Source organism: Pezoporus occidentalis, unplaced genomic scaffold (genome assembly GCF_034315485.1).
Source record: "Pezoporus occidentalis ecotype Australia unplaced genomic scaffold, CSIRO_AGI_Poc_V1 ctg23, whole genome shotgun sequence".
NCBI lineage: Eukaryota > Metazoa > Chordata > Aves > Psittaciformes > Psittacidae > Pezoporus > Pezoporus occidentalis.
In genome coordinates, this window is record NW_026914180.1 from 3,004,710 (window position 1) to 3,026,887 (window position 22,178).

The 22,178-nt window shown below is 43.3% G+C and overlaps 1 protein-coding gene across 6 annotated transcripts; it reads right to left on the bottom strand.

The window, feature by feature from the left end:
* Nucleotides 1-21,599, bottom strand: WDR86 (WD repeat domain 86). 6 transcript variants are annotated; one of them, XM_062621406.1, is made up of 7 exons: nt 21,408-21,599; nt 19,647-19,956; nt 16,769-16,910; nt 14,865-15,294; nt 5,034-5,169; nt 1,621-1,724; nt 1-386 (listed from the first exon to the last, which is right to left on the bottom strand). In XM_062621406.1, the coding sequence occupies exons 2-7, from the start codon at nt 19,807-19,809 to the stop codon at nt 168-170; spliced, it is 1,194 nt and encodes a 397-aa protein (XP_062477390.1). In that variant the 5' UTR covers nt 19,810-19,956; nt 21,408-21,599; the 3' UTR covers nt 1-167. The 6 variants fall into 6 exon arrangements, with proteins under 6 accessions (XP_062477390.1, XP_062477391.1, XP_062477388.1 ...); XM_062621407.1 differs by lacking the exon at nt 21,408-21,599 and adding an exon at nt 20,983-21,293; XM_062621404.1 differs by lacking the exon at nt 21,408-21,599 and adding an exon at nt 20,518-20,656.
* Nucleotides 21,600-22,178: the final 579 nt, after the last annotated feature.

The following is a 22,178-nucleotide window of genomic DNA, read 5'->3' on the forward strand; positions in this document are numbered from 1 at the left end:
CAGCAGCAACAGGATCAGACTTGAGCCCATCTGACAGAGAATCCTGGCTCCTGGAAAAGAGGTTTCACAAAAGCGCTTTCCCATCTCTTTCCAGGTTCTGGTTTACATGGACACAGTGGTGCATAAAAGGTTCAGCTTTGGTCACTGCTGGGAAGTCTGCTGTGGGGTCACATCAGTTCAACAGCCTCATGTTCCCCATTTTCTTGCTGTACCATGCAGCCGACTTTGTTATTGAAGAGGCGAGACAGACTTCCCTTCTGAGAGCCCCGGCCCTGGGCAGACCTCTCCTTCTTCAAGCGTCTCTTGTTTCTCTTGCATATTCCCCGGATGTCCCAGATCCTTAGCGTGCCATCATGGGAAGCTGTGTAGAGCAACTCATCGTGGATCTGGAACAACAGGGTCACACTTAATACCAAACCGTACAGCTCGGAATCAGCACAATCAAACTGCCAAACTCAGAGCAAACACAGCTTGATCCCAACACTTGCGGCCTGATGGCTCATTGCAAGAGCCGGTATAAATTATCACGAAAGCTGCTGAAGTGGGATGAGCCATTACCAAGCCAGGACTCATTTCTCAGCCACTTCACAGAGCCATAAAATATAAACAGCAAGAGTTATTTATAACCTAAACCCACTAGAAAAGCAATGAGGAACTCAACTCAGTGTCAGAGTAGGCTGTAGCGGGGAATTTCTGTGCTGGTTTCAGACTGCTGATTTTGAAAACAAAGCTTAAGGAGGCACTAAAATCGGCAGCAGTGAGCAGTGGGGGGGAGGGGAGGGTCAGGAAAGCTTTTCTTCCCCCTTCCCTTCTTCCTTTGCAGTAAACCATAGGCACAATTCCTCCTTCAGCATTTGTTGTTCTTTCTTCCAAACCTGCAGTAATTTGACTTGATTCCCTCCTGTAGTTTAATTTCCTTAATGAAATACTTGATGCTGTTGGTAACATTTCCAATTGTCCTCACTGTGCCCCAAAAGCAGTGTTGGTCTCCATCATCTTCCCCTTCCTGTGCTCTCCTGTCCACTGTGGGTGCCTGCAGTTTCCAGCAGTGGGCAGCAAGAGCCAATATCCCACCAGCCGGCTGGCTTCCAGCAGCAGGAAGCAGCACAGCCCCAGCCTCCCCTCACTAACGTACTAAAGATCACATTCACATCGCCACTTCTCAGTGGCTGACAGATACCGTGCCCAGGGTGTTAGAAGGCTAATGCTATTTATTATTCTGCTTGGAGAAGGCAGAAACCTTCTTTTCCCCCTAAAGCACTGCAAACATCAGCATCTTTAACAGGAGGGGTCTTGTAAGGCCAGAGTCCATTCCCTGCCCTACACAGGATCAGTTATGTCTGTCTGATTTCTTACATTTGCTTGTCTAACCTGACCTGAAAAACCTCAATCACAGACATAGGGCTGTCTCTGGTGGCTCAGTGTGTGGTTTCGCTTATCCTTACTAGTAACAAGTTTACCTAAAATTGCATGAGGAATATTCAAGTCTGCTACATTTCATCTTATCCTAGAACAACATCCAATCCATGACACACAGAACAGCCAGCCACGCCAGTTCCCACAAAACAACAAGGGAGCAATCGGAAATGCAAAATCCCAGCAAAGAAACCCCTTCCTGACCTGGATGCAGTTGATGATGAACTTGTGTCCTCGAAAGATCTTCTGCAGGACACCAGTCTTGGAATTGAAAGCTCTTGCACAGGCATCACCACTTCCTGTGAACACTGCAATGCAACCACACAACACAGCACAGGGCCAGATGTGAGCAGCCACGTATGGTCAGTTCATGCAAGTTCAACAACATACCTAAAACTACTTCACAAAGGAGGCCAACATAGCATTCTTAGGCTTAATTCTCATTACAGCAAGTTCAGATCATTTTACTGGAATGGGTTGCCCAAGGAAGCTGTAAATGCTCCATCCCTGGCAGTGTTCAAGACCAGGTTGGACAGAGTCTTGGGTGACATGGTTTAGTGTGAGATGTCCCGCCTGTGGCAGGGGGGTTGGAACTAGATGATCTTAAGGTCCTTTCCAACCCTGACTATTCTATGATTTTCATTGTGTTTTTCAAAACACTAAACTGCCTTACGCCTGAAGTTCCTACACATTTCTGTTTCTGCTCTTCTCTTCCACCTACATTTCCCTTCCTAAACATGCTTCAATAATTCAAAGCAGACAATTTCTCTCCAGCCTAGTTTTAAGGATTTCTACTAAAGCCTTCCGTTTGTTTTACCGTAGTTATTTCCAGGTTTCTATTCAGTACTACAGTACGTTCATCACTTCTGCTGTAGCAGAAGCATCTGTACAGCAACGCTGCAAACCACAGGAACAGCCTTTCCCCCTCTCACACTAACGATACAAATTTGGCTTAAGCTTCATTAAAACAAACCTACAAAAACATTTCTTCCCCATTTCAAACAAAAGCTCACTACTAGTAGGTAGGGCCGTCTCTGTTGAAACACCACAGTTAAATCTGTCCTCAGAGGTGAGTGGCATGTGTAGGCAGCTTTTCAAAAGAAGCTTCATAAATTCTTTGAGCGTGGTAGATTTCTTCCACTAACTTCTGCAGCTTAGGATCTCTGCAAGCAGTAGAGCCTTTAAGTGATTCAAGGCCCAGGCTCTAATCTCCATTTCTGTATGGCACCGAATTATTTACAGGTTTTGGCTATAACTGCGTGCTACATCGTGCATGTGCTGCACGGGGGTGAGGGTTAAGTAGATTAAGCATGACCAGGGATTTGGGCTGTTCATCAGGTTTCCATACAGTGTCTTAACATGTTCGAAGAACAATTTGTCAACACTTCAGGATCTTCACATCAGATCCCCAGAATCTCCGCATCCAGAAACTGTAAGGCAGTGTTAAATATTTAGATTTTATACTTAGCAAGATGTCCAAAAAGGAGCATATTTGTGTTTAAGGATTACAAACTGTCTTCATAAACAGTCACTTTCCTTCACTTAACCCAAACTCAAGTTTATCTACAGATAAATATTTTAGAACTGCAACAAGCAATATATTCACTGCTCCCTGCATTTCATGCCTTTGCAAAAGCCACTAGCATAGAATGTTTTTTACAAAACTGAAGTGCCTGAAGACAACAGTTTCCTTGTCCTTTGGAGGAAGTCAGGCACCGGATTCCTAAAGAGAGGTGAAGAAATCACCACATCAGTAAATTCAGGACTACAACAAGAGACAAGAGAACAGGCCACCTACTGCCATCAGCTTTCCAACTTCAAATTAAACAGCAGGAGGCTGGGTACTTCCTGCATACACCTTCAAGAAGCATCCGGATGTGGAAGATCAATGTCATTTTATATGGGCCACTATAAATTCAATTGCCCACACAACTCTGAAAAAGCATTGTGTCCCATTCTGCAAATGAGTAACAACCACCTAAAGCAGGGAACAAGGTACAGGTATTTTTTCTTTCCAGTGAACGGGAATCACTTAATACTATTACACACATGCAGAGAGTGGGAACCAATTAAGGGATGTTTCTACCATGCAGCTGTCAGTTTACTTGAGCTGTTGCTACCAGGATTTTGCTTTTGACAGACATCCTTTATGTCTTTTGAATTGTCACTCTATATTTGGGAAGCCTCTTTGCACCTCTGAGTTTCAAAGGAGAGCTGTTGATCTAACCTAGATTTAGCATTTAAACATATGCTTATATATACACCACCTGTGAAACAAATAACCAAAAAGTAAAATCAACAACTTATTTTTACTTAAATTTCATGTACCCCTGGGAGGGAGAAAAGGTTTAAATGTTCCCTTGGAGGTTTTGCAACATAAAAATATATAAACTGCATTAAATTTTAAATGCCTGTGCACATACTGTAGGAGAGTATCAACATAATATCATTAAGTAAATTAGATTGAGAATCAGCTTTAATATTCCCCATGCTATTAATTACACAAGCAGACTGAGGAGAGCCACTAGAAACACATTCTGATGATTTAAAGATTAGTTCTCAGATTTGTCTGGACTCCCTGTACACTATAAATCCATTTTGGAAGCACACATTTGTTTTTTCCTCTCATTCTTCTACTACATTTTCTTATTTAGACTTTAAACTCTTTGGGGCAACGAGCCTTTGGGTCTTGATCAGATAGCAAGCAACAGCTTTAAGATCTAACAGAAAGTCATCACTTCTCAGCTGAGATTCTTTGCATGCTCTTGTGCTGGCGCAAATGCAAGATAAACCCTAACAAACACCATTTAGACTGAAGCATTTTTAAGAGAAAGAATGGACACACAGTGCTGATCTGTCTGTTCCAGGTGAACAGCTAGAAGTTTAAGCTACACTAGCTCCAAAATTTGGTATCCAGTGAACATGTATTCTAATTGAAACAAAGCTATTAGATACTGTGTAAATAAGGGACCAATGTATCATAATAATACAATCACAGTATGTAAATTCATTTTTAAGTGGAAATTTCCTCTTTTGAGAATTAAAATGTGTCTAAATTCTACTTAGACATTTTTGTCTACCCTTCAAGTGGAACAATTAAATTGTCCCTTTTTGCATTTTTGCATTTAACTTTAAATGAGCTCTTAAATAGCCCTGTGAACACTTGTACTGCACTATCAGGGTGTCCTTCACACGTCTGAGACTAAATGTAGCAATATTGCCTGCATTTTGAGAAAAAAAAAAAAAACAAAAAAGGGAGTGTTATGGAAAATAATGTAAGTGTATGGCAGGGACAGGGTGGTAGGATGAGGGGAAGAGAGAGAAGCTGCAGAGCTGGTAGGGTGGCATCAGATAATAGAACTTTTGTTTGAGCCTAAACTTTTTGATGGTTTTAGAGAGTCTGGTCAAGTCTATACTGGTTGGATAAGAAGCAGGATCAACACTGAGAAAATGCAGCTCCAGAAGGCTCATTAGTGAAGGACCCAGTGCTGATACAGTTGATACTGAACATAAACCTGCTGTAAAAAGCGAGAATTTCACAGTATCCTCTATTAACAACCTTTGATCACAGACAAGTAATGAGAATGGGACTGCTGAACATAGGAAAGGCAACTTACAGATCCCAGCGTGGTATTTCAAAGTGCTAACGCTGTGTTTGTGAGCCTTGTATGTTTGGATTCGCTCCCCAGTGTCTACTAACCAGCACTTCACTGTCCTGTCCGCGCTTCCTGAATACAAGTGCCGATTCACTAGCTGAAAGGAAGAGAAAAAAACAGCAATAGTCTTTCAGGCATGTTCATGAGAGAATGGCACTGAAGTGACTCATCTGAAATCATGGTTTCCAACCCAACAGCCTGTCACAAAGAGCAACAACTACACCCTGAAACAGAGGGATGATGTGCAAAACCAACCTTGCGTTCTTCACAATCGCATATCCCAGTGACTTTTGGGCCTTGCAAACATCTCACATGTTTCAGAAGATAAAAATCTAGCCCATCTGATGGTGTAAGCAGGCATGATTTCAGTGAGCTTAACAATCCTAACCCTACTTCCATGAGTAGTTACATTAATATAGCCTCAAAAAAACCCAGCAGTGTAGCTTCTGCAAAGCATTTGCGATAACAACTCTTATCAGTTTATGATCTTTAATTACAACCAAAATTTCAGAGCAGTTCTGAATAGCAATAAAAAAATAAATTAAAAATGAAACCCTACACAACATAAACCAGGGTTTAACATTATTCCTCTGCACAAGGTCAGTACTTGGGAACACTATCTCTTCCCTGAACTGTTTAGTATCTGCATTTCCACAAGTCTTTTCAGACTGTGTTATTGAACTATTAAATAATTAACCATCCTTACAGAGTTTTTAAACACCTTTAACCAGGTTGCCTTCTGCTGTTTGTTTAGAACAACTCCGCCTATAAATCCCAAGAAAGAACAGTGCCTCATCACACTAAGTCATCCCGCACACTGTGTGAATGCAGTGGTTGGCTTTTATTCCACACAGACATGTGGTGAAGCAGAGGTTGGCTTTTATTCCACACAGACATGACAAAGAATGACAAAAGAGAGGACTGGCTTGAGAAGCCAAGACAGAGAAAAATAACCAACCTGTGAAAGACTATAAAACTAACCAGTACACAGTAACAAACTACCCAAAGCCTGGCAGCTCAGAAGGGAAACTCTCCACAGTGCAGGCAAAAATCTTGGATTCTATGTCCATCTAATGAAAACAAACTAAAGGTTTTACTAGCCATTATCACATACAGCTCTGACTGCACACTCCTCCAAGCAGAGGACTGGCCCAACACCTGTCCTCCAAAGGCAGTGCTATAAGGGCAGCCAGCCACCGCATGTGCTCACAGCAATCCACAGGCTGTCGTTAGAGCTGCATTTCGTTGAGCTGCAGCAATCTCCGTAGCAAAAGGATGGAGAAGCAGGAGGGAGAAGCCAGACCTGCCCAGAGAATTTGCAAGAGTATTGATACCTGTATGCCCTCTAAGCACTGAGATCAGAAGGTTCAAAGGACCAGCAGAGTGCTAACCCCTGATGTTTCTCAGGTATCTCCAAGATAACAACTGCGGAACAAATGACAAATCAACTTGACATGGATCATGCCACTGATAGAGCCAGCAATACTTTGAGATTACTTGTAAGCTATTTTAGTAATGGCATTAATACTACATCTCAATGAGGACAGAGCAGAAATGACCAGCAGACAGTTAGCCTGAGGAAGTTAATGTGACTTTTAATTCCTAGGCTCAACCTGAATGGTATTAAGAGCACTGTCACACTGCACCTGCTACATGGAAGAGGATGCTTTGAGCTGAGATCCTGCTGTTTTTCTCGGCCAAGTAATTGCATTTCTTTTTCAGACATCATATTAGCACCATCAACCCACTCACTGAACAAGGGAAAACACTAAGTTACAACCTCCTGCAGGTAGATGCCACTCTACATTGATGGTACATCAGGTTATGCTGCTTCACTTCTGCATGTAAGTGGCTGTATCAGTGCTGAAGTGAAACAGAAAAACTGAAACTTGCCTAGATTTACCAATTTGCTAGATATAAAAGTGTGTTAAGTGACACGGTAGTTTATATGTGTTAAATGACTCAGGTAATTTACAGCACCAGGATCTAAAGAGACATAGAATCACCAAATGGTTTGGCTTGGAAGGGACCTTCAAGATCATACAGTTAGAACCCCCTGCCACAGACAGGGACACCTTCCACTAGATCAGGTTGCTCAAAGCCCCATCCAAACTCGTCTTGATGCTTCCAGGATGGGACAGCCACAGCTTCTTGGGGCAACCTGTTCCAGTGCCTCTGCACCCTCTTAGTAAAAAGCAACTTCTTAATATATAATCTAAATCTACCTTCTTCAGTTTAAAGAAGGTGTCCCTACATACTCTTGTAAAAATTCCCTCTCCAGATTTTCTGTTGCCCCTTTAGGCACTGGAAGCTGCTCTAAGGTCTCCCCGGAGCCTCCTCTTCCCCAGGCTGAACAAGCCCAGCTCTCTCAGCCTGTCATAAGAAAGGTGCTCCAGCATCTTCATGGCCTCCTCTGGACTTGCTCCAACAGGTCCACATCCTTCTTCTGTTGGGACACAGTACTGGAGGTCTCATCACAGTAGAGTAGAGGAGAAGAATCCCCTCCCTCGACCTGCTGGTCACACTCCTTTTGATGGGGCTCAGGGTATGGTTGGCTTTCCGATGCCCAGTCAGAGATATGGCAAGATGGCTGGCACAGCAAATATCTTAAATTCAAAGGATCTGTGCTACCCAGGTTACTCCATTATATGCTTTTATGCACCTTCCTCCTCCTCACCAGTTTAAGCAGGCAAAGGATTCTCAGGTTTGCATGGAAACAGAATTACTAACAGGTTAAACAATCTACTGGATACCACAAACTAAGCCTGCAGCACAGCCAACAGCAAAACCCAGTACAAGCTCTGACTGCCACACAGCCTCTCATCTCCATGGTATTTTTAAAATGCAGAGCATGAAAAAGCTATTAGCGAAGAAAGCCATCAAGAGCTATCAGCTCAGGTTGAAGTTACAAATCAGGTGTGCCTTTAATATGATGCAGGCATCATCTCACCTAAATCGATGCTGATACTGAGAGGCAAGATAGTCCCCTTAAGGTCACTGCAGTCTAGGGTACAACTAATCTCATCCTGACAGAGATATCTCAAACAGATCATGCCTTAAAACTTGCTGTTTCAGCCTGACAAGGACAACCTTCTCAGCTGCAGCCATCTATATCAATTTAGGTGAGATGACTCCTCCCTCACTTGACTAAAGACAGGTCTAGTTTACAACTCCAGCCTAAACTACAACACTTCAGTTATCTATCTTTAATCAAAATACTAATAATCATCATATACTGTTCCTCTAGCCAAAGCACCTTACAAGCAAGCCTCACCCTCTGTGTAATTTAAAGTAAATACCTTCCCTACTTTATAGATGGGGAACCATCATATAACACAACTGAAGTCCACCCAAAAAAGGACTTGAAATTTCCAGCATCCTAAACTTTTGACTGCCCAAATCCCAGAGTGCAGCCCTGATTTGAGAGGCTGATCCAGGCTGCAACCATCCCTTTCAACAACAACTGTCCTTTTCAACAACGTTATGTGCTTCAGGGCAGTTGTGACAAACAACAGTGCATCCCTGGATGGCTACAGCTAGTATCCCTGGAACTGGTCAAGAGAGCATATGAAAACCAGATGGGATTCTGTCTGAGATGAGCAAGGCTGAGGCCCCAGTCCAATCTCACCCATGTCAAATCAGTACTTCTACTCAGGAGCCTTTGTTCCAAGTTTGCCAAAGGATGTTGCTATGCCCCAACAACACAGACATGGCAGCCTTGACTCTAATTCACCATGGCTGGACACAGTGCATATGCCCATGCACTGGCTGGGCACAAGCCACCTTTGCTGTGGAAGCAGTGGAGGTCCTAGGGGCAGCCAACAGCAAGGTCCTTGACTTGTGTAATCATTTTTAAGTCATGGCTGTATTGAAAACTCTCTAAAAAGCCCACAAAAGAGGGACTGTAACACAGTTGCCCTGCCCACTTTCAGGTCCCCAAAACACTGATTTCTAATTAGGTCATCTCCTGCTGGCTCTCCCACTAGGACTCTTGCTAACTTCCATATACCAGTTTGGCTTCTCCTGTCCAGCAGTTATAGGACTCTCCAGATGGGTTCAAGTTTTCCTCAGCCTGCAGAGGACATTTAATCCAGATCTGCTAGGCCTGTTAGACTACTGAGTAAAATGATGCATTGCTGTTACTTGGGTTAACATCCCCACTGACACATTAGGCTCAGCAGATCTGTACCTTCTAGGGAGGTGGACAAAGTATACTGACTTCTTCACCAAAATGCAATAGTATGCTGCAGCTTCGGTGGGAGCCAAGCCTCCCCACTGCCACGACTGGCGCCCATTTTGTCTATGGATATCCAGACACATCCATTTTCAGCAAATGCTTGCAGACTAGATCCTCAGGTCCATAACTACTGGGCTTTTCTAGCCCAAAGTCCCCCTACCTTTACCTAATTCCGTAGGTTTCAGTCCTATTTTTATTAAATAATTTTATTATAATTTAGAAGGGTAAATATAAAATGTCTCTCAATAGCTTTTCCCATATATATATATTTATATACATACACAAGTCTGTCAAGTCTTGGTTTAAAAATGACCAGAACAAGCAACTACATATTCCAATCTGCAACTGCCTGGAGAAGTGGTGATATTTTCAAAGCTGTATTTTCCTTGGCTGGCTCTTAGGCATTTTGTTCACTTTGGCTGACTGCCCAACAAAGCTCCCAACAAGGAAAAGCATGGCAAGTCAAGGACACCTGTACCAGAGCAGACAACACAGAACAGATTTGCAGCTCAAATACTAACGAGCTGAGTGGACATTTCAAACCCAAGTAGCTTCAAAAGAACTAAAACACTGATGATGGCAGTCAGATGTTCAGTTCTAAAGCCTCAGCCAGACAGCAAAAAACCACTGCATTGATATCTGGAATCCTGGACTGTTAATTTTTCTCGTTACTCTGAGGGACTTTGCTTTGAACCAGATGAAACACTGAGACACATGAATGGAGCAAATTTGTCTTAATCCTCAGGCCAAAGTACCAGAGATGCTCTATTCCATGAAGTTTCAGTCAGACTGCAAAGCAACAGCAGGAGCAAAATACAGGTTGTAAACACCAAAGTAGTTACAGGTTTCACTATTAAAAATTGCTAGGTTTATGCACACCAACCTCGGTTGTAGCCGTCAGACACACCACAGTTTGAACAAAATAAACGATCACATCCAGGGTTGGTCTCTCAAGACAATCACAACCCTATTGCTCCACAAGCTTGGCTGAACTCATCATATGCAGCAGCCTAAGACAATTTCTACCTGTGTAAGTGCCAAATATATCTGCAAAAGAGCTGTTTAGTGGGTATTTCAGCCTTATAGGAATAGGCTTTTCTTTCCCAATTAACCTTTGCTATAAGAAACAATTTAACCCTCATCCAAGGAGAGGCAATTGGCTCTCTAGATTTGGACACATTCTCTTTCTGAAGGTCACTGCACTCAGAGCAGCTCCTGGGAACTTCATGATGTGTTCACATCAGCCACCACATGTCCCATTACCAGTGTATTCTTCGCATGGGGGTCAGTATTCCCACAGCCTGCCAGCTGGGTCTTCTGTTTACAACCACTTCTAAGTTAAAAATCACCAGCTTGGACCAAACTCAAGTTACAAATATGTAAGCCTTCAGCTGAGTTAGACTTTCAGGATCACATTCAAACCACATTCATTTTAACGAGCTAACAAACTCCCTGTGGGCAAAAAAATTGGTTATTTTCCTGAGATTCCATCTAGAATGAGCTCTCTGGCCTGGCTGTTAAGAGAACATTTCTCAGTTTTTTTTACTGCAGTGCAAAGTAATGGTCCTAGCAACACGTTTCTTTTCTACAGGTGTTGTACGCATTCGTATTCCTCTAGTTCAGTTTCATCCTCTGGTGAATTATGCAGTAAATACAGACACAAATTACAAAAAAAAAAATAATTTATTTTAACGCACTTAATTTAATTGGTGTGAAAAAAATTCTGTCCCTGTGATCGTAACAGTTAAACATAAAAATGGAGTTCAGGCAATGGCTTTGTTCAACACATTCTTTTCTTCAAGTCAGCTTTAAAAGGCAACTACAGGGAATGGTCCAAACAAAGGATCTTTAGCAGGAAAAACAGATGCAAGTCCTTTGCCCACTCATGCTCATTTAAGACTCCTTTTGCAAGAAAGGTTTTTTTCTTGCATGAATTTTTGCTATAGGATCCAAGCTAAATTCCAAGCTGGATCATTTCTCTCTGCCAGCTTTTGGCAGCATAATTTTGATAAATACTCAAGAGGCAGAACAATACTTGTGAATGGTTTGCAAAGCTACTTTGGAGACATTTAGAAAAACATACACAAGTAAATATTTAAGTCAGGGTTATTCAGTCTATTGCAGGCAGTCACATTAATGGAAATGCATGTTTGATATTAATTGCAAATATTGGTCTTTAGCCAGGCCTGAAATTTTTAAGTGGAAGAATTAGCATGAGCTATGTAATTATAATCAGCCCACCCTTACTTTTTCCCATCATTTCTTCTAAAATCTCATTATTGGCTCTTATGTGAAGAGGGAGCGCTCAAAACAGCTGCTGTCCCTTGCCTGCCAAGCTATCAATGCACTGCAGGAGATGAGTTCTGGCTGCTCCACTGCTAGTTACCTTGCCTGACAATGACAGTAAAGTAATCAAGGCTACCTAACCAACTAGCACACACATGATTCCCACTGCAGATAGAAAGTCTCCTGGCAAAATCTTTGACAGTCTAATTTAGGTAGTGGAAGGAAGACAAGAATGGCATTAGAATAAGCTGGTACCTGCAGCAGAAGCTACTTTGACAGCAGACCACATGCAGCTGGTAAATCACCTCAACAGACTTGACCCAGGAAAGCAGGACAAGCCCTGGAGAGTATTAGAACAGCTCACCCTCTTTCCTCCATCATGCAGGACCACCACGGATGGGAAAAGGGAAAGCTGAAAACTCACCAATGCTTTCTGTTCTGCCATGCTAGATAAAGAGTTGCTTTCAGGCTCCTCTTAACTTACGCTAGCTGGCAATACCACCTAAAGGATCTTAGGGCACATGAGAAATGTTCAAAATCCAGACACTCCTGTGGCATCACCCCTCTGCTTTTCACACACCAGCACTGCAGGAAGCAAGGTGGAAAACATGAAACACTCCTTCAAGATGCTCCAGGAATTTCTATTCACCGCTACAGCGACACTATTGGTATTTACTGGAAAGTAATGGGAGACAACTAGAATAGTCCATACCTAATTTGCAGCAGTTCAGAACATCCCTGGGGCATTCCTGTTAGTAACAGTGCTTTTTAAAGTTAGGAAAAATATGGTCTCAATATCGAGATTTTTCCTGATTTGTGTCCAGGATGAGAGATCACACTGAGCATTTCTCAAACTTCTGGAAAGGTCACCCTCCCTCAGGGATCTTTATTTGAATACAGAAAATGAAAATAAATCTTTATTTTTTCCCTTTATTCACTCCACAAAAGCATTATACCACCCAGAGAACAGGTAACTACCTTTAATTGCTGGAACCAACTCAGCTCTTCCAGGACAAGGGAGTGAAAATCTGGTGTAATTAGCAGCTCACTTCTGCCCTGAAGAAAATGAACTACTGTCAATAATTAAAAATGTCTGCTAGCTATGGTGAGCACTCACAACTACCTCCAAGTCCTTCCTGACCCCCAGTTTGAAAACTACTATCCCAACTCACTATCACAGATTGAAACACTGTCTCTATGAAGCCCTAGGCAAAAAAAAAAAAAAAAAAAGAAAAAAAGGCTTCAAGAGCTTTTTGAGAAGAAAACAAAAATAAAACAACCCAAACACCTCTATTCAGGAAGTTTCCCTTCTGTTCCAACATCTTTGTATGGATCCTGGTGATTGCCCCCTTTCTAAAAGAATGAAAATACCACGTGGGCTGTGCTGAGAGGCAGCCAAGTGGAACAGAAGGACTAGTGTTGAACCCGGTAAGGAAAAGGGAGGAATTAGGAAGGATCGACAGCCTGAAGCTATTCAACAGCAGTAGAGTGACTGCTTAAGCTGGGGTAAGTTTTAGAGGACTAGAAACCAAATGCTCTCTGTGGGGGCAGTATGTACCTCAGCTGGACTCTTCTAGCCTCAAACATCAACTGGCGTTGAGAGAAGTGAGGGGCTACCAGTTACTCACAGCTAGAAGATCTGTCCAGGACTGTTGCCAACACAGCCTTGGCAGCAGTAGTCCTGTGTACTTTGAATTCTTCAGGTTTTCCAAATACACGTATTGCTTTTGCTTTTCCTATCCCCTACAAGAAATTCTGCTTGTTTAAATCCATTGTTTAACACTGTGCTCACAAGCAGAGAAGCATTGCTCATTCTTGAACATTCAAAGAGTGTAATTGAATTTCCCAGGCTTCTGAGAGGGGGTCAAGCCAGTTTTGTGTAACAATTTTAGCAAGAACCCAATTAAATTAAAACAAGCTCTTTTGTTGCCAATCTGTGCCTTGGAGAAGGGTTACAATTAAACAACAAAACATAGCGTGAAACTAAGAACAGCAACAGATTTGATTTACTTGAGCATCCTCAAAATACATTACCACAATATCATAAAAACAAGCTTTAACACTGAGAATTTACCCAAGCAAGACAAACATTACTGCAGGGCAACATGATTGTGTGTGGCTTTTTTTTCCTCTTTCCAAAACCAAAGGAAAATAGAATTCCTTCAGCACTATCAGATTTTTAAACTGTTAGTGTCAGCTGTGTCTTTACCTTCTTTAGAAACAAAGGCAACATTTATTAAAAGACTATTAAAAACACACACTGTAACCTCCTTAAAGGAAAAGCACTTAGGGTCAACAAACACAGACAAGGAGAGTAGGGAGAAAAACTGTTGGCATTAACTTCAGACAGACACATATATTTACAAACATTTAAGGTTTGCAGAACTGAAACTAAGTTATAGACCATCATACACCTTCTTCAAATCTACTATTAGCTTTTTCTGGTGGGTAATAGAGTGTACAGGACAAGTGCTTGTGTGATTGTTCTCCTTTTCTTTCATCTACCTAACCTCCTCCTCTCCTCTGCAACATTAACAAATCTGGCAGCATTCACCAGTAAAATACTGCAAACAGAAAAACAGAGTATAGTTTTTCAGGTCACATTAAATTTTTTCCCCTCTCTCCTCCATCATTTCCTGATTTATCTTCCCCATGCTCTACTTCTCTTTTCCATTTTCCTTGCCTGTTTTCTTTCCTTGGCCACCTCTTTCTTCCTTTCCTTAAATTATGTCTGTGTTTTTTAAAGCAGGATTTCTTTCAGCTTTATGCTTGCCTATTATCTTTCACCCACAATTCTGGGTTCGGCTTTGGTTTGGTTTTGTCCTTTTTTTTTAAATTACCTTATTTACTCAGAATTTTTTCCCTCTCCCCTCTTTAAGTTACCCAACCCTGTATTTGTTTACTTGCTCAGGTTATTCTTCTTCAAAGTCTGGTGATCCTGTGTACAAAATCCTACTCAGATGAACAGTCCTCCCAGCAAACTGACTCATGAGTTTCAAGACCTAGGAAGTTTAAACAGATACTGAGCTACAAGTGAGACCAAGACAGCCATTAGAAGTCAAGAGGACATCAGAAAGTGTTAAAACAGGATTTGTCTTAAGACCACAGAACACTAGTATTTTGTTATTACATGAATGTTTAACCTTACCATTTATAACCTGCCTCGGAAGAGCTGTTTTATGAATGGAAAAAACAACTAAGATCCACATGAGTTAGAATATGGATACCCTCCTCTCCCTTCAAATAGCTCTTGAAGACTCTGTTCTTACCTCTAGGCAAATTACTGATCCTTGATGCTCTTTGAAGACTTTCAACTGCTCACCAGTGACAATATTCCACGTTCGAATGGTATAATCCGTGCTGCCAGAAAACAGCTCCCTGTTTGGTGCGTCAAGTATAAGGCATAAGACAGCCCCAGTGTGTCCCAGCAGAGTCTGGTAACAGCGCCCACTGGACACCCACCAGACCTTAACAGTGCAGTCTGTGCTACCTGTCACGAGGAGGTCTCTGCTTACTTTCTCCTCCTCCTCTTCTTCCTCCTCTTCTTCAAGAACATCCCTGGAGGAATAGTGAGCTAGAGTCAGGACACAGTTCCGATGGCCCCGGAATTCCTGGATTTGTTTCTCCTTGTCCACACTCCAGCAGCGTGCTGTCCTGTCATAGGAGCCACTAAAGAGATAGTCTTTGGCAACCAGGATCCTGAAAAAAAACAAAGTTTGCATGTATGAACATATAATTCTTTTTACATGACAATTTTTTGACACAATTTCAATCCCAAGCATCCTAAAGTTAGTAGCATGAACACAACATAGGTAATCCCAATTCAGTGTCACTGTTTAATACACACTATTTATCAACTTTTTTGTTGTAGAAAACTGTAGAAAAGTAGAAACTTCCCTGTTCCTACTTTTAAAATTAAGACCCCTTATTCAGGTGTTCAGGTACATTGATGCAGCACTGTAGCTTTGTTTTTTCCAAAATCTTGTCCAGCAAGACCATTATGTACTTTTCATAAGTTACATACACTAGCTAAGAGCTTGTTGTTTTGGGGGTTTTCTGTTTGGTTGTTTTTAAACTGATTCTTGATAATTAGATATTAGTATTTACAAACAATTATTTATAAAAGCCTATGAAAATACCTTGGAATTAAAGAAGAAAAAATACATTGCAGGAACCTGACCTGTAACTGACAGTGTGCAAAGAAAATCACCTTTCCATCATCAGAGAGGGCGCAAGAAAAAAACATGTACACCTAATTTCACTTAGTCCAGGATCTCAAAAAAGAGCAAGAGTACTTCACTTGTTGCATAACTGAAGAGCAAATCAGATTACAGCTCAAGGATTCAACTTCCTGAGCCTCCATGAACATGCAACAGAAAAATCTCTACAGTTCATATTCCCAAACCAGAGATGGTGAACATCACAATCTGTCATCTGTGTCAGCTGAGTTTGGTCCTCTGAAAACTTTCAAACTGACTTTCAAAAGTCATATGAATAGGGAACATATTTCCATTTGCTGATTTAAGCAAAAAAATCAGCCCAGTGCCAAAATACAGAGCCAGCCTTCCTAACTATTTACAGAATCCAGCTACACATCATATGTGTTTTGAGTTTAGTAGGGAACAAAAAACCCCATCCACCCACCAAAAAAGAAATATAGAAAAAAAAGAAAAGAACAACCAATCTCTGACTGCTCTATTTGCCATTAATTAAATCCAGTTCAACTATTAGGAGGCGCTTCAAATTGACTTGATAATCAGTCACACACAATCAGTTTAATATTAAACTTCATTTTCACAAACAGGAATAGTAATTCCAGAAAAAGCCCTGACATTATCCCTCTTACTGATACACAAAGGCTTGACATGATGTTTTTAAATCTATTTATCAGAAGCATCTGTTATCAATTGAGTAATTTCTTCTGGAATTTCATTCCTAGCCCTAGATTCAATTCCCCTGCTGTGTGCCTTTCATTTCTCTCCTATCTGCTGTCTATGGATGTGTCAGCACTGTTGCTAGGAAAACTAATCATTACAGCACAGAACACGTGTAGCATGAACTCAAAGGTTTACACAACCCATTTTATTAGTGTAGCAATGGAGAATTGCAGTGAAATGACAATACACATGATAACAGATTACAGGAACACAACGAAGAACTTCACAGAACCAACCTGTTAACAATTGATGTGTGTCCTCGGTAAATGGCCAGGCACTGACCCGTCATCACATCCCACTTTCGAATGGTGTGATCTGCACTACATGTGAAGGCAGCCTCATTTTCTAAGTGGCAAAAGGTGATGTAGCTTTCATGTCCTAGGAATAACAAAGGAAATAAATTCAATCACAGTGCATGTAAGCAGGACAAACTTGTCAAGCTCTTCACCTTAACTAAGAAAAATACAGCAAGCAAACAGACTGAAACTCTAGTTTTAAGGGCACCACCATGCTCTTCACATTTAAAGATTTGTACAAAACACATTTTTAACTAACAGCAGAAAACTCTGCTTCACTGAGGTAATGATTAAGTTAAGGTGTAAAACAGTACAGTTCCACGAATCAGGTAGACAGAACAGTATTATAAAACTATAATGACCTAAATTAACATCAGTGTAATTAAATTCAGACTACTGAAATTTAAAACCAGTTTAAAATGGCTTATTTTATTAATAAAGAAATGCTTTTGCTTCTTTTTCCTGAAGTCAGGGAAAAAAGGCTGCATTTTGACCCAGCCCACTGATTGTCAGGACACAAACAGTCCTAAATTAAAGCATGAAACCATGAAAAAACGAAGACATGATATTTACCAGCAAGCTTAGTTTCATTGTCCAAGCAGAATGAAACACAACCAACCAAAAAAAAAAAGTATCTGGTAAAGTCAGCCAATGGTTTTCCCATCATTACTAATAATAACATGAATAAACCCCACAATTTTCAAACTATCAGTATACCTTTAAGGAAATGACACAAAAAGAAAGAATAAGAGCACAATTAAGTATGCTGGGACTCTATAGTTACAATAAAAATAGACACAACTGCTGCTCTAAAAACTTCAGGCTGAAAACCAGAGTAACGTGAGCGAAGAAAAATCAATACTACAACCTTAAACTTTTGTTGTTGTTTAGCAAGGTGTGTAATTTTGCTACTGTACCATTAAATGCACAGCACTTAAAAATCACCTTAGGATTCAAGTCCCAGCTTTGTCCATCTCCTGTGTGAAATTGTTGTAACCCATCTCATCATTGCGATAGTATTATCTTGTGATCTTCTGTTTTAGTTATTTAGACCACAAGCTTTCAAGATCAGAACTGTTTCCTCTTAAGTAACTATCAAAAGAGAGACCCAGACTTTGGCTGAAGCTGGTGGGCCCTACTGTGATTTAAATAACACTATTCTTTGAGGAGAAAAGAAAAAATGTAAGGACAAATGGGATTAAAGAGACACAGATGGACAGAAAAAGACATTGGAAGACCAGAATCACGTTGTAGAATAAAGAGATGGTAAAAAAACGGAGGGAAAGCAGACTGCCCAGTAAACCACTTTGTTTCACTGACTGCAAAAAAGTAGATTTTACTACAACTCTTATAGTTCAAAAGCAAACCAGAATCTACATTACAAACGTTCATCTTGTTTCCCTTTAATTTGTGTCATCTGGTGAGTTTGCTTAAAAAGATCACCAGGGCTATAGGAAAATCTATGCCCACCCTCACAACTTTGTGAAAACTTTTTGCTTGCAGCTTAAATGGGGCAGGTTTCAACCACAAGGATTGTTCTGCCATCATCAAATAATCCTGCTCTGAGAAGATCAAAAAAGCATCTTGGTTATTGAACCAAAGTCTGCCAGTCAGATTTTAAGCATCAGTTATACTCAGCCACACAAAGGGTGCCAAAACCCCCTGTGGCAGACAAGGTTTGGTCAAAAGCAGCCACCACAGAAGTCCGCTGGTTATGCTGTGGTAGAAGCTTGAAACTGTGTTACAGATACAGGTTTATCCATAATTATAGCTTGTACAACACACATTTACACAACAGCTCTACGTGTGCATAAATATAAAACACATACAATTATCTGATTCAACAAAATCATCTAGCCAACCTTCTTTAAAGTTTACACACCAAACATTAGCAGTACATAGGCCACATTCTGAGTATTATCCAGTGTATTTCTCTTTCTAGTTAAAAGTTAATTAGTGGTTTAAAGGGATTTCTAAGTCTAAAGCAAATGCAGTGAGTTTTTCAGGAGCCAGAACCATGGCAGGATGTGGAGAAAAAAAAAGACAATGCTCCATAGTCAAAAACAAGCAAGAAAGTAAACAAACAATGACTACAGCAATGTAATTTCTTCTTTGGAGAAAAAAAAGGATTAGAAATTCCAAATTTAAGAGGGTTTGTGTGTGTGTGTGTGTGTGTGTGTGTGTGTGTGTGTTAAAAGAAAACATGAACGAGTGAGAATACAAACATCATTAATTCACATCTGAATCCTGCATGACACTTTCTACAGTTTTTCTTTTGAAATGAGATGCCAGTCTAAGGATAAGAAGTTGCTTAAAATACAAAAACAATTTAAAAGAAAAAAAAAAACAGCAATTAACATTTCTGTGTGTCAAATATGGGGGAAAAGAAGTAGCCTGTTTAGTGAAGTTTCTTTCTAGCTTCTGGGTCAAGAGGGTCTAAATAAAGACTGTCTGGAAAATGACATGATTAAAAGGAAAAGAAATAATAGAAGAAAGAGAGAGAGACAATAACAAAAAAAACAGTATTTCATCAGGGTGTAAACCAGACAGCTTCCAGAAAGAGACATGAGTTGAACAACTGTTATGCTCCCCACCCTCAGACAAATGGATCTATGCATTCAGTAGCACTAGTAACCTGTTTGGGTTGAAACAGCTTCTGCTTTACATTACTGTAACAAATACTCAAAAAACCCACAAAACAAAACAAGCATGATTTTGGCTGCCAGGCAGGCTGCAGCGACTGAAAGAGACCAGAACATGCTGTGTGGCCTGTGCCATGCTTCAGACTCAAAAGCTAGGTGAACAGAAACTATTGTACCTTGGAAGTGGCCATGGCACTGGCTGTCAGCAGTGCTCCAGAGCCGCGCAGTGCCATCTTCACTACCCGTGAGCAAGCGCTGGCCGTCTGGGCTCAGGCTCAGCCAGTTGATGCCTCCTTGGTGATCTGTGCAGACCTTCACTGCTGAGCCACTGTTCCCCATCCTGGTGGTCCCAGCAAAGGCAGAGGCTGTGGGTCAGATCATGGGCACTGTGTAAGCGCCAGACCATGCTCTGCCTCCAGCTGTCTCCCACTGAACAACTTCAGCCATTACATCAACTCCGAAAACTCAGCAGGGTAGTTCAGACTCCTGTAGAGAGACACAAAGGAGGAAGAGGAGGGCACGTTAAATCGTTTCATCTCCCCCCGTGGATGCATCACTTTCTCAGTCAGGGTGTGCTGAAGCCACCGAGCGCTTCTTTCTCCGCAGGAACCGAAGCCCTACCGTGGCAGATGGCCCTCCAGCCACACAGCTTACTGGTGCGTCTTCTCCGTGGGCACCGAGGTACGTCCGGTCCCTAAGAGAGGACCCAGCCTGGACGGCGGCGGTACCGCTACCTGGTGCCGCGCTCAGGCTGCCGGCACTGCTGCTTCTTCAGCAAGTTCAAGGCTAACTCGGGGCACGCTGAAGAGGCGACGCCTCCTAGGGAGGGAAGCCCAGACCTAGGCGGCCCCCAACGCTCCAAGGGGCTGCCGTCCCGTTCTGCCCCCGCCCTGGGATCACCTCAGAGGCCCCCCGTCCTCCCCGCCCCGAGCTGCTGCCATCCCTCCCGCAGGGCCCCCCCCCTCCGCATCTCCGCCCTACGGCACTTCCTCAGGGCCCCGGGGGGAGGCGCGGGGCTCGTCTCCGGCGGAGCGATCCCGCACTTACCCTCTGGGGAGGGGGAACCTCTCCCTCCGAGGGGGCCGGAGCCAGCGCCGGGCCGAGCGCGGGATCTTCCCCCTGCTGTCTCCTCCGCCCTGCGGGGAGGTGGGAAGGACTCCCCTCCGCCGCCGGGCCGAGGCGGGCGCCCCGCAGCCGCCGCCGTGCCCCCCTCAGGCCATCTCGGGGCGGTTCCTCACCCCCAGCGCCGGCCCTCCCTCCATTAGCTCCCCCTCCATGTTAGAGCCTTCTAATCGCGGCAGCCCCCTCCACTGGGGCGGGAGGCGGCGACCTCCCCCTGCCCGCACTGCCGCCTCGGTGCCACCGCTCCCCGCCGCCTTGTACTCTCGGGAGGTGCCCGGCAGCTCTGCCCCTCCGGGACGGCCTCCCTCCACAGCAACCCCCTTTCTGAGGGAAAGACGCATCCCCCACCCCTCCCGCCGCCCGCCTCCCTAGGGCTGAAGCCGCCCTTACCTCGTTTCAGTCACCCGGCGGTGCTGGGGGAAGAGCTGAGGGGCGGGAGGGTCTCTCCTGGCTGGGGACCCATCGCACTGCAACCGAAACAACCCGACAGCACTTCCACACCCCCAGCGGAGTCCCCAGGCTTCTCTTCGGGGGAGGCACCGCTTCCTGCGGCACGTTTCGCCCCGCAGGCTGCCCACCGGCCCCGCTGCCTCAGGGCGCCCCGGCGGCACCGGCTCCTCGGCGGGCAGCCGCGTTTCCTCCCCGGCTTTTCAAGCCGGTGCCTCCCGGGACGCAGATGCTTGTGCTGGGGGCTGGCGTTGACGGAAGCCATCGCCTTTGTTCCCTCTCTCCCCTGGGTGGACTCCCATCAAACTTCCTCTCAGGAGCCCCCCATCCACGGGAGCCCCAAACCCCCTCTCTCGCTCTGCACCTACCGAAAGATTTTGGGGCTGTTTCTTGTTAATGTGGCCCCTCGCCCGATCAACCTCAGCTGTGTGCTGCTCCAAACCGCCAGATCAAGGGCTTCAACATGGCAGGGTGGCAGGGTGGAGCTGCTGCCTCGGGAGCTGTGCAATCCGTGCATCCCATCATGGTGTAATTTAATATACAAAGGATATATCCACCAGGCAGAGAAAAGCGGGAGCCTCCAGCAAGGCAGCAGCAGGGTCCCATGTGGATCCCCCCCGCTAAGAAACGGGGAGCTGCAGCTAAACACATGCCATTAGTTGTGCGATAAATCACAAAACCACTTTCTCCCAGCTCCCGCCTCATTTGATCAGAAAAGCAGTTTTGAGTCAAATCACCAGCCCCAAAACAAGCCCATTACCTCCATTTCACACTGTCATCTTCAGTACAGGGGGTCACCAGGAGCTCACAGATATTTAACAAAGCATCAGCCCTGCTCCAACATGATGTATTTCAGTGTGTGGACTGTACAGAAATGCATGAGTTAAATGGATACTTCATGGGATATGTTATTTTGCACAGTGCGTTCTGGCAGAGGTGAAACAGGCCTAGTATGTCACACCCAATGCAAACAGAAGGTGATCCCAATCCGGCTGCCAGTTGTAGCCATGCAGCCACGGAGAAATTTGAAAGACAGAACTGTTGGGCTGCAAATTCGGCTTTTGTAACAGTCAGTCAAGCTCCATGGCACATTGTCACCAGCCAGCTCTTTTCTGAAGACAAGCATTTCCACACAACCC

Coding starts and splice junctions, on each gene's coding strand:
- WDR86 (XM_062621406.1), bottom strand. CDS start 19,809: ATGGGGAACAGTGGCTCAGCAGTGAAGGTCTGCACAGATCACCAAGGA. Junction 15,295..16,768: donor CACACATCAATTGTTAACAG/GTTGGTTCTGTG, acceptor GTTTTTTTTCAG/GATCCTGGTTGCCAAAGACT. Junction 5,170..14,864: donor GATCAGTAATTTGCCTAGAG/GTAAGAACAGAG, acceptor TCTTCCTTTCAG/CTAGTGAATCGGCACTTGTA.